The 13,769-nt window shown below is 31.1% G+C and overlaps 1 protein-coding gene across 1 annotated transcript; it reads right to left on the bottom strand.

Moving 5' to 3' along the window:
* Positions 1-9,678: 9,678 nt before the first annotated feature.
* Positions 9,679-11,731, bottom strand: LOC132557358 (homeobox protein Hox-D8-like). The gene is made up of 2 exons (XM_060221849.1): positions 11,209-11,731; positions 9,679-9,914 (listed from the first exon to the last, which is right to left on the bottom strand). The coding sequence occupies exons 1-2, from the start codon at positions 11,729-11,731 to the stop codon at positions 9,679-9,681; spliced, it is 759 nt and encodes a 252-aa protein (XP_060077832.1).
* Positions 11,732-13,769: the final 2,038 nt, after the last annotated feature.

Below are 13,769 nucleotides of genomic sequence, written 5' to 3'. Positions count from 1 at the left end.
AATTATGAAATAGATCGACTTGCTAGCTCCATAAAACAAAGGAATTCAAATGAATGACTTAATTTGAAAACAACTTGTTCTATATATTGATTGAATCGGTCATAAAACATTCACGGAGGTTCAATTGTTATTGCAAGTCAGTGTTCAAAATATAATAGAGTTGTCCCCCTTTGTTGCTGAAGCTGGCGTACTGTTGTTTTGTAGGAAATTCTTCAAGTACAGTTCTGAAAATGACATGAATATTTATTATGACCAGAACTCTCGTATGATGCATTAAAGCACAAAAGTTGCGAAATTTAAAACATATGGTAAACTTTCAGTCAGGAAGAATTATGATTAAGGTTTATTTTAAGACATTAAACGATTGAGATAACTCCAACTCAATTTTAGAACACATGCGATGTGGGAAAATAATAATACGGTAAATGCAATACGTGTTTCATTCAAAATGGTTTGTTACATTGTTGTAAAGTTTCATCAAGAGCGAGACTTTGCTGGCTTTGAGACACAATGCTATGTTTATTTCATCTACAATATCATGTTCTACATGGTTTGTCAGCATTGTAATTCTGTTCCTTGGCGATACAGGGTCTAGAATTGTTTGGTAGTAACGTGTTTGATGGCATATTGGTATGTCATATCAAACTGTATGCAATCTCTTATATCGTAATATAAAGCAGAAACGTTTCGTGGTTAAGAAAAAAAACAAAGTTAGTATTGGGCGATAATTTCGTTCTGTTTTACAAACATGAGGTATTCATTTCTGTCTAATCGTTCTAAACAGAAATATGATTTCATACGTAAACTATGTGTCAAATTAGCATGGAACAAGTAAATGTTTCATCGACTGGACTATGCATTCGGTACATTGATATCATATCCTCACTGAAATGGTGACATGCCAACATAATTCATATAAAAGCATTTAGAAAGCTCTCAATAAGATAACATTTCTAAAATTGGGACGGACAGAATTTAAACATGCCAATATGCATGATATGGATTTATACAAGCCCATGGAACCAGCGGTGTTTCAAAATATCAATCTCAGCATCATTGAATATAGCTAGTGTACACGAGACTTTCCCTGGCAATCTGGTTCCATTTTTTTCAGCTGATAGAATACAGATATTATATAGTGAATTTACACTAGGTTACTAGGCTAACGGAACAGTGGTTCTCAATCAGAAAACTCTAGGCGATCTCTATTTTGGGAATTATCTCGAGCTTAATATAAAAACAGTTACTGCTTCTACAGAATCTAGGATTTCTATAATGTCTGTTTTATTGATTAGACCAGTATAAGATGTCGGAATCCAAATTACATTGATACTTAACGATAGTGAAGCAAAATACTAAATTGGGTTAATATCTACAGAGAGAAAATAAAAAAAAAAAAAAAACACTTTTCAGTGAGAATTAGTATTTATGAATACCGGAACACGATATTGGTGATGTCTGTAATTTTGGGAAGGTGATAGTTTTTAATGCAGTTTTATAGAAGTGGTTGTTGTACACAGGTGAACTAAGACAGGTTTGTATGTAGTTATGCATTTGTTTTAAGAATTAATGGCAGATAAACTAGGACATGTTTGTATAAATAGTTATATAAGTTATTTGGTAGTTAAAGACAAAGAAAATAGGACATGTTTTATGTAGTTTCATAGGGATGGTTGTTATACACACGTGAACAAGCAATACACAGGTGAACTAGGATAAGTCGTATGTTTTTATATAAAGGTGTTAGCAATACACAGGTGAACTAGGACAAGTTGTATGTTTTATATAAAGGTGTTAGCAATACACAGGTGAACTAGGACAAGTTGTATGTTTTATATAAAGGTGTTAGCAATACACAGGTGAACTAGGACAAGTTGTATGTTTTATATAAAGGTGTTAGCAATACACAGGTGAACTAGGACAAGTTGTATGTTTTTATAACACACGTGAACAGCGATAGATTTGTATGCAGTTTATACGAAAGGATCTTTCTATACACGGGTGAACAGCGCTAGGTTTGTATGCAGTTTTGTATAAAACATTGTTTGTATACACGGGTGAACAGCGCTAGGTTTGTATGCAGTTTTGTATAAAACATTGTTTGTATACACGGGTGAACAGCGATAGGTTTGTATGCAGTTTTGTATAAAACATTGTTTGTATACACGGGTGAACAGCGATAGGTTTGTATGCAGTTTTGTATAAAACATTGTTTGTATACACGGGTGAACAGCGATGGGTTTGTATGCAGTTTTGTATAAAACATTGTTTGTATACACGGGTGAACAGCGATGGGTTTGTATGCAGTTTTGTATAAAACATTGTTTGTATACACGGGTGAACAGCGATGGGTTTGTATGCAGTTTTGTATAAAACATTGTTTGTATACACGGGTGAACAGCGATAGGTTTGTATGCAGTTTTGTATAAAACATTGTTTGTATACACGGGTGAACAGCGATGGGTTTGTATGCAGTTTTGTATAAAACATTGTTTGTATACACGGGTGAACAGCGATAGGTTTGTATGCAGTTTTGTATAAAACATTGTTTGTATACACGGGTGAACAGCAATAGGTTTGTATGCAGTTTTGTATAAAACATTGTTTGTATACACGGGTGAACAACGATAGGTTTGTATGCAATGGTAAACGAAGGCAATGTTTAGTTATACATAGAAAGTATAATAATATATAATGATACAGCATAGTAATTGTGAACAGACTATGCCAGTCAGCTGATAACACTCGGTAGCAGTGTGGGTATCTACTTGGGTGTGAAATCAGTAAACCGCTCATCCACTGACATGTATTGTGTTAAGTAATATATCACGCAAGTCGATTAAAATAAACTAGAAATAATCCTCGAATCAACTACAGATATATCTTAAATCACATGTTATCCAAAATACTCTGATAAGATTCTTCGAGTAGAAAACCACCTTTAACAATCCACCTTTAATCCTGTTTTTGTTCATCCACATCGCATATGAAATGCTATGTACATCTTAATGTTATAGAATGTGATAATGCTTATATATATATATATATATCTGTATTAAGACTACACTAACAACTCCATCATCAGGTCTCCTGATATCACTAACTATATGTAACAGTAGCTCTATAAGCAATATGTCCATACAGATATCAACGAAAAATTTACCAGATCTTCGATGTAAATTACATTCAATACTAAGCCTAGGATTCAAATGTTACAAGATAGGTGTAAACATGGATGATGAAGTGTTTATAAAACCCCCCCTAGACACTATAGATTAGAAGTCGGTTGTTTTATCAATAAATCTTGAATTTCATTCCTTTATAAAAAATATTTTGATATAATTGCAATAATTTATATGTAATTGATATATTTGATATATGTATACTTTATTAATATGTAAATATATCTTATGCAATTGTGTTTGGAATACAGATAATGAATCTAAACGTGATTTTATTCATATATGGATAATGTATATTTCGCTATGAAAGAATGATAATTATGCATATTTGGATCAGTTTCGAAAACTGAAATAAAGACACGCAAATGAATAACACATTTCAATACAAATTTAGAATTAAATACAGTAAAGCCAAATTTTCAATTAATTTACATCATTCACAGCTGTTTCGTCAGTCACAGATTGGTCAGTAATGTTGAGGGCCTAAACAAAACAAAAAAAAAACAATTTAAAAAAGTCGATCTCCGTTTCCAAAAAACATCAATTGGGCAGAATAACAGTAAGCTGGAAAACTAAATAAGTTGGCGTTAATTCTTGTATGTGTGAAATACATAAGGCAGGAAACGATTATAGCAGAGTGGTGTATGCGTTTGACCATGTCGATGTCAGGATTCATGGGTAACTGGGTGCATGACGGTCCCGGGTGAAATAGACACATTTGTTAATTTCTCCATGCCATAGATTGACGTTGTCTCTTCATAAATAATAGAATTAGATGTTAAGTTACTCAGTGTGTTGTCATTAATTGTTAAAAATAAGAGTAAGAAGTAACATTGTGACGAAGTCTAAGAAAACATAAAACAATTAGAACCTTTATCATCGTACAAATTATATTCCATAATTCACTACTTGTTAAATGAAATACAACAATGTCGCGCATGCTCTGATTTATATCGTCAATATTCAATGACGAGACAAAATGGTTAATTATCGTTTTAAACGGAATGATCTTTTTAATGGATACTTAAAAATACATATTTTAAAAAGTTTTTAAGCTACCGTCAGCTTCAATGTGATTATCATCACGTGAGATGGTTGGAGACTGGCGACGCTTCAGTAAATCCAATTCGTAAAACTTTGTTAATATATCAATAAGTTATTACAATCATAACTTAATACTTATGTGTTTTGTTGTAATTCTGCTTCAATATACGTAATCATAATCAAATTCATTATAAACTCTAATACGTTAATCTTTTATTTGTGAAAAAAATATGTATCTGGCTTATATTTTATGTACTTGTGGTATAAAGCTACTGTGGGGAAAATCCAGGTTTAATGTTTCAGAATGTATTGGATTTTGTACATAACCTTTAATTAATTTCTAAACGGATTAACCTGAGCATAAGTAAAGACTGTTAAACGTGATGTTAATGGTAACAGTGTTTTCTACAATGTGTAATAAATATCATCTATATTCATGTATTTTCATTTATTCACATTTATTTCATCAGTCAATATGCTCTTAATTTGTACAGTGAAAACGAAAAAAAATATCAAAAATAAAACAAAACAATTATTAAATAAATAGATAAATAAATTTTAAAAAAATGACTTTTTTAGAAGCGTACCAATACTTATAAAGTAATAACCTAACATTTGTTTCTTTAAATTTGTAAACGAAAGGTTTAATTATTTTTATTTTTTTGGTAATGTCATATAAAATTAATGCATTACTGCTTGAATGTTGGTAGTAAAGGACTAAATGAGTGTTATACTATAATTACTGTGCTAATTAAACTGTTGCATTATAATGAGTGTCAGTCTCAAAATACGTAACCAGCGTACTGTTAATGTCGTACAGGGTAAGAAGCACGAAAACAATCTCATTTCAAAAATGGTAATTGTGATGTTGAACGTAGTATAAATGATATCTATCAATTTGATTATAATTCTTTAATGTTGCCATTTTCTCAAATATTTGGGGAAAAAATGGAATAAAAACCAGGAAGCATAGTTATGATCATTCCAAAGATGAAACGTAGAAGGTAGACAAAAGATAAAAGTCTGTAATTTATTTTCTAAAGATAAAATGTCGACAATTTTCCTGAATATTCCAAAGAGCAATTGCATGTTTCTTCTAATTGTCCTTCTAGAAATTGCCTTCATAACAGTTTTAATTACTCTAAATATATCGAGAAATCTTAAGTGACTTATTTCAAAAATAAAATCGAACAAATTTACTCTGATTAATATCTTCACACGTAAATAGGAGAAAATGTTCGTTCAAAAACCATTACTTAACACTTGGAGACTTACTAACACATTGGGTGTTTTCCATTATTTAAACAACATAAATTGAATCTTTTGATCCGGACTAATGTCGTTATTAATTTTGACCATTTAACAGCCTATTGCCTTGAGGTATATAGACAACATTCAGTTTGATAATAGCACAAATACGGTAATTGACTAGTTTTTAAAGCATAATACAACCATCAATCAGAATATCACTTTTACCATATAAAACAAATAATTGAATTTGCCGATACACAAATTAAAAATAACATTTTATCAAATGACATTTAAATTATCAAACTCAAAAATTTGAAAAAAAAACAGTTAGGGCTACGGGAAAGTGTTCCAAATTTCATTGCATTTAACTTAAACAAATTATTCACTACCAATAAGCTGTAATTAAAGATGATAGTAGAAAAAATGTTACCAATTCAGATGTAAAAGAGCGAGATATACTGACATAAAAATAAATCCTCTACATTGAAAATTATTTTGATATTACAGGTTTTGCTGTCCTTATGGAATGGAACGGTAAGATGAAAGTAGATAAAACTATTGAAAGTTGGCCATGTCAAAGCTATTTGATGAATTGGAAAATATGAATATAAATAGCAATGTCTTGTTTGAGTGATGGTTTTCATTAAATAATTATGTATGATTTACCATAACTATGAACTATGATTATCAAGCGACGAGAGGTATACTGCACCCTTAATGAAAGACATTGAAAATGCATACCAAACCAGAAACTAATCATCAGAAAACGGCAAATCATAAGTGAATATCCTTTACATTAATTGGTTTTTAATTGAAGTCTTTTCTGATTCCGATGTTACATAACCCACTCTGAAGCAGATATGTTACTACAGGATAGAGACAGCTTGACATAAACGATTTGTGTGAGTATTTCAGAACAAGGCGCGTTTGTGGTATAGCCAGATGCATAATGAGTCTAAATTGAGATTTATTGTTTGGAAGTGGCTGAAGATAAAGTTTGATCTCACAGTAGGTAAAAATAGTTCAGTAACACAGACGGGGGCTAGCAAAGGACAGACGCACACACATACATTTTCATGGAGATTAATTAGATTTTACCATTCGAAACGAATGTTGATCTCCAAAGCTCCATTAACAAAGTATTCGATACCAGATTTAGATGCTGTCGACTGGAGATTCTCTCCTCACTAACATTTTCTTTGAAAGGGATAGGAGACGTTTAGTTTGTTGATGAAAACAAAACTATTCAAGAAAAAACAAACAGCACATGCAACACTCACAACACACGTGACAGCGTAAACCCAAGACGTGCGCGTGGAGTATTTTAGAGTCCATAAATCTTTAAAGTAAAAAACACATTTATATGATTGATTAGATACTGATAAATAATATTTAGAAAGCCATTCATTACCTGTATCATAGAATTGTTTTTGAGGATAATTGTGATGATAAGAACAAAAATAAAGACAAAATGTTCTTAACTATTTATGGTTTTAGAAAGGAAAAATAAGGATGAGTTTAACCACAACATAAAAAATACCAACATGTCAACAAAATCTGAATTCAAACTCCAAACTAGGGCAAAATTTTAACAAAAGACATATTTATAAGGAAATATGTATATATGCAAGTATGTCTTTGATAATTTATTTATATGAATATACAATAACACATATTCCATAATAGAACGTTGAATAATATATAGAATAATTTATTTCACAATATATATAATTTCATTTTAAATAAATGGTGGTTATTATTATCAAATAGCTTTCAATATCTACTTTGCTTTTACACACTAATTTACATACGTACGGTATTAAAATATTAATATAGGTACATACATAATGAGACTAATAAACATGTAATAAAATGAAGCAAAGCTATGGACCACATTACCAAAAATTATGGACCTAGTTCTTGAAAAAATGTTATATTGCTTTAATCGGCTTTTGTATTATTTGGATTTGTTTACTAGCTTGTGATATTGCAATATCTACAAATAAAAGCATGGTTACAATAAATTATCTAAATTTCTGTTTGATGTGTGATAATTTGAAACTTTTTAGTATCTTATCATGTAAAACAACATGAATAAGACGCAACATGGCTATAGAATACACTCAGAAAGGTAAACTCTACCAAAAGGATTCAGATATCATACACATTTTATTAAGTGATGCATAGTTTAACTGTCATATTGTCAAATCCATTTCTTTTCGATCTCACATGAATATATTTCACTGAATTTTTCGATAGTTTTCACATTTTAATGCGTTTTTGGACAGTTGAAAATTATGTTTTGGTTTTTACTCTGTTACACAAATATATGATAATATTCTTTGGCATAACTTATAAAGTAACAATTGTATTATAGACAGTTTATTAAAACGATATATCGTATGTTAGATTGTGTGATAATTCCATCTCATCATTTTTACATTTCTATCGCTTCGTTGCCCGTGGCAAATGTATGACTAACCTCATTCTTTACGACACAATGTATTATAAATCGGATACATTTGTTATTGCCATAAAAGTAGATAAGGAAGAGAAATTTAAATCAATTATTCATTTTTCCCATTTGCCATTATATTGAATCCGTTTATCAATCAGAATCGAAATCTTGACGTCTTAAAAGAAAGAGAACCTTTCACATACGAAACAAATCGACAAATTAGATAAAAATAAGAGAGAGAGAGAGAGAGAGAGAGAGAGAGAGAGAGAGAGAGAGAGAGAGAGAGAGAGAGAGAGAGAGAGAGAGAGAGAGAGAGAGAGAGAGAGAGAGAGAGAGAGAGAGAGAGAGAGAGAGAGAGAGAGAGAGAGAGGGAGAACGAGAGAGAGAGAGAGTATGTTATAAAAATAATTATATACATAATAAGCGAATGTGTGATGCGGTTTATTTATTGCTCAAGCCAATATCTAAACAAGTTAAATAATAATAATAATAAAAAATAACCAAATACATATTTTGATATTTATTTTTATTTGCATAGAATTGTTTCATGATTAGCAGTACAAGCGCCAACAATCAAATCACAAAGCCCGTTTTTAGAACGGAGTAGAAAGACTGCTATCAACAGAGGACAAGACAAAATATAGAATTTTCTTTTGTAAATTGTATATATAAAATGTATATTATATGAAACGAATTTAAAGTAGGCAGAGTGAATTATCCGATATTTCGTCGTCATTATGATATATGCTTTTACGAATATAGTTTACATATCTACACAACTATACCATTTCTACTTGTATAAATATGGTATTGACAGTCGGTCGATTTTTGTACAATACGTACATATGTATAAATATTTTGACGATGAAGTAATATACACCCCGATTATATCTGTTTCATATTAATTTTACAAATGTACGCTACTACAAGTGTTTGTGTTGCCTGAATCCATTTACATTTACCGAAATTCTTCAATTAAACTTCATAAACAAATTGTCGATATTGTTAAGATTCCTTAGTAGAAAAAATATTAAAACCTTCCTTGAGTAGTCAAACTACCTACACGTATCAATTACACAGAGTTGAATTAGTGCTGTTAAACACTATATCGCATTAACTCTATACAAACATGGCTTTAATTTAGTTAGCCAGCGTTTTTCACATAGAAACCGCCGTTTCAGAAAAAAACCCCTTGAAATGCTTGTTAGAATTGATAACTCCATACTAATTAACAGAACATTCCTAATAATTAATACATAATATAATTAGCGTCCACTGATCACACTTACCTTTATTTACATATGATAATAACCCATGTTTTAAGTGCTTGAACATAATGGTAATTTTTGATATTCTAAAATTATTTTGTGATAAAGATTAACGTCACCACTGTCATGGAGGACTGCTATATTATGCAATTAATTCTAATCAACACACTTGGCTGATTTACCTGTGAATCTATCTATCATCTTCCAAAGAATTACAATCCACTTGGTTTAGATATATCTCATTTAATTTCACTTTCACATTTTTCATGTTCATTGTTGCTATTCATTTGAAAACAAAATCAGTGATAATATTCCGATTTCCATAGTAACCAGCTAATATATATATTATATGCTTACATAAAACGTCCGTGTCCGTTAGAATATCCTTTAGTCCTGCATAGTGTTTCGCACGTGACCTAGGTTTAAACATCCAGTATCACATGATATAGCCACGTTACCAAGGTTTTCATATAGGTCATTTTGGTATTCGATCCTTGCCTGATTCACAGTTAGGTATAAATTTTGCCTCCTTTTTCCACTTCATACGTCGATTTTGAAACCAAATTTTGATTTGGCGTTCCGTCAAACAAAGCACGTGAGCAATTTCTATCCTTCGTCTCCTGGTCAGATATTTGTTAAAGTGAAATTCCTTCTCGAGTTCTAACGTCTGATAACGTGTGTACGTCTGCCTTCCCCGTTTACGATTTGGACCTGAAATCAAAATGAATTTGTATTTATGGTGAAATATTAGCCCCCACTAACAGCCATATATCCACATGTTTATCACCGTTCTTCTATCCCCTACAACCGTTACATAGAACTGATGCTCCGCCCCGCTACCATTTTATGACAATTCTTAGCTGTAAAAATGACGATTTAGTCTAAAAATACTAGCCATTACTGTCTCCTAAATGGCCTCTAAAATGGCCTCTGGCTGACTTTCCCCACTATATCTTCTACCGATAGAAACAAAACGTAATTTCTGTTCCTGTGACGTTTATGACCATCACGCGGACTATAAGCTATAAAATAAATGACCCGAAGGTATAGAATTTGGCAAAAAGTGTCGAAGGTTAAAATAATTCAAGCTTAATTGACACACTATGCCTGGATTGTAAGGCAACTTTAATCGTTTAAGTATATGTTAATTGCTAGCTCAGGCTCATGTATTACAAAGTTAAGGATGTGACGATATGTTTGTTATCATTTATTTTATCACTATGTCTTGGCTACAATCTAAACCTCTGTATATTGGCACTATGTATACATAAAAAAAAACCTGAATCAATTGCCTATTCATGGAAACATTTTATGTCTGACATAAAATATGTGAAATTGATTATTACATGTTTATTGCTATAAGTGAAACTAACATGTATTATTTATATATTCGCAAAACATTTGAGTTATATTTAGTCCTAGACTCGTGTCCATAATTTCATGCTGTTTTATCAGAAATTTGCCAGAAATTATGCAAATAATTATGTTGTTTTACTACTTATTATTAAACGTTTAATCAAGATTTAATAAGAAAACGAAGTTTATAGTACAAGTTACGATTATTATATATTTTGTGGTGATTTACGTCGGTCAGGTTTAGGGCCATTTGCCTTCTCTAGCTGTTTATAGGATTCAAGGAAATTAAATATGTCATATTTTATTTGAATAAATGAAATAAATAATTATGTTATGAATTTATAGAAAATAATTATATATGTAGCTGTTTTTTTGTGATGAGATGTATAATTTATTTTAGACTGATCTGCCATATAAATATTACAGAACAAGTGTTGAATTTTAAAGGTGATGTATGAAAATAGTTTTGAATAAAACACAGTTATAAACTATATAACTTGATTTTCCTGGCTTTCTGAATAGTGAAAGAAATATTTATAAAACATGCATATTTGATAATATTGATTATTGTGTTTATAGATTTTCATTGTTTTCTGCATAAATGCGTTCACTTATGTATATGATATTGTGTTAACAAATACCAACTGACCAAATTGACTTTTCATCCAAGGGTAGAAGGGTTTACTAGGACTATAGTCGCTGTCTTGGCTTTCATCACCGCTTGTCGATTTCTTCTCTGTCAGGTTGTCCAGCGAATCCTCTGTCGGACTACCAACATCGGCTGACATAGAAACCGTTCTTGGGAATACGCTAAGTTCTCTAATGGATGTAAGAGGGAATTTATCAGGATCGTCTTTAGTAACACAATTGTGAGAGGTGCTAATGTTAGTATTAGACAAATCTTTCTGAAACTCTTTCACTATGGATGGCACTCTATGGCTATTTGCACTAAATATATGGGGATGCATATATGGCGTTCTGCCTCCAGGGGGAGCAACGTCCATAGTAGAACTGTATGAAACGTAATGTTGATGATAATACCCTGGGTTATCATGTAGACTATCTGAATGCCGAACTTCGCATGCGTTACCACTTCCGGCATCGCACGTGTTTCCTGTTCTAAAGTAGGACGGAATCGAGTTCGGCAAATAAGAGTTGACTTTCCTATACATCTTACTAAAAAAAACTCTCTGCCTGTACAGCACGTAAGATCAAAGACTTCTTGGATTCATTTCAACAGTGAACAAGTCGTAAATTGTCTGCCTCCGTTAGCATATCTGAAAGAGTGAAATTGTATGATTATAAATAAGTAAAGTAAACCACGGATCCTAAATCTACAGTTATGCTAGATATTTAAACAGTACAAAATCTATTGGAACTCTTGCTGTATATTAATTTCCTACTGGCGCATTATTTGGTTAAAAATGAAATAATTATGATTTTTTCCAGATATTTTATTTGTTAGATGATATTGTTAGCTCGGTAAACAACTTAATTATGGGTGGTTTGTTTAATTGAGTGCATTCGAGGCATGCTGTCTTCTTACTGACACATGCTGATTGGTATCACAAGATTCTTTTTCAGGAAATCAAATCAGAACATTAAAAACCTTATCTAACGTTGTATCAGCTGAAGAGATTTGATCAAAAAGATAAGAAACGCTGAATTTGCCAAAAGATAACTAAATTTCCTCTTATACAAATCACAATCTTTTAATTTTTTTGCACTTTTAGTAAGATCTGTGTGTTAGATTAACAAAGAAGGTCAGTTAATATCGGAGTATGGAATTTCAAATTTAAATATCGATTTTCATATGCGGTTTTAACCTACATTCCATGTAAAAAATGGTATATGTTGTTGGCTGTAGTCCATATGTACTTTACAGATGTTCTAAATATATATAGAAAAAAGAAGAGGCAATTTTAAACATTGTAATTGCAACATTTTGAGTGCATTCAATACCCTTACACAATCTTAACATTCCTACACATGAAAAAGGAAACCGACTTGAGGACTTGTATAAATCCAGGGTACAGCAATATATTTCCTTGTTAAAGGGGCAACTCATTTGTGATACAATATGAATGATATAGAAACAATGCAAATGACATATATAATAGTGATAGAAATATATGTTGAAAGTATAACTGCATGACCAACCATATTGATAATCCAATGACTTTTATCATTCGTTTACTCTTAGTATGTGCTTTACATGATATATGAGTTTTCCCACGTGCCAAACTATACTATTCAGAAACCACTTAAATTTTTGGTTAGGCACGGAAAAACAAAATTCAATTAACAATTATGATAGTTTTGGTATCCATTGATCTCTACATATAGATATAGAGTTCATTCTTTTTATAGGTAAATGTTTGTAATTGATGTAAAACAAATAAGATAAGTATCAGAAATATTTTTCAATGTTTTATCATCATCGTGACGTAAGTATTGTAATTACGTTCCAACCATCGTACACATATCACTGTCTTGGCATAAGTGAATATTCTCGTTTACAAATATGTTGCTTCATTGAGATGTCGGAAAGCAAATACTTTATATCTTAACAAGATAGAATGAGCAGAAAAAAATCTGCTATTGAAATTATTTTTAAGAAGTGCAATTTCTTAGATGTAGATTTTCTTAAATATACATTATGATATGACAGAATTTACCGGAAAAAGCTATTAAACATATTAAAATGTGAATTACTTTTTATTATTGACAAAGGTGTCTGAAAACCTTTGGTTGTTGCACAGGAACTGAGTAAGGAACAATGATAAATTACTACATGATTATATCTATATTTATAACTACAGTTAAATGATAAATGTGTTATGATAATTCATTCAAATACACCTAACATGGTGTCAGGAGTTATTGATGTGTGGTTACACGATGAATTAATATATGGTATCTGACAAAAGAGATATATGGGTTTTTCATTTATTCAAAAATGCTTTCTGTACGAACATTATGACTATGTTTGACTACGAAAACAAACCATTGTTAAAGCTGTACAAGGGTATATAAATATGCTTGACTAGTCAATGCTATACATGACAATTCATTATATATATCCCACATCTATCTAAACCAAGACTTCTATACTTTAAACAGTAGTCTATGATTAGGAAAAGTTAATACGGGACTTTGTAAGGACTACATCTGACAGCAACGACAATACCTTGCATTTCCAATGTCTTG

This window comes from Ylistrum balloti, unplaced genomic scaffold (genome assembly GCF_031769215.1).
Source record: "Ylistrum balloti isolate Yb309-2 unplaced genomic scaffold, AGI_CSIRO_Ybal_v1 Utg370662, whole genome shotgun sequence".
Classification (NCBI taxonomy): domain Eukaryota; kingdom Metazoa; phylum Mollusca; class Bivalvia; order Pectinida; family Pectinidae; genus Ylistrum; species Ylistrum balloti.
The sequence above is the reverse complement of the archived record's forward strand: the minus strand, read 5'-3'. Positions and strand labels throughout refer to the sequence as shown.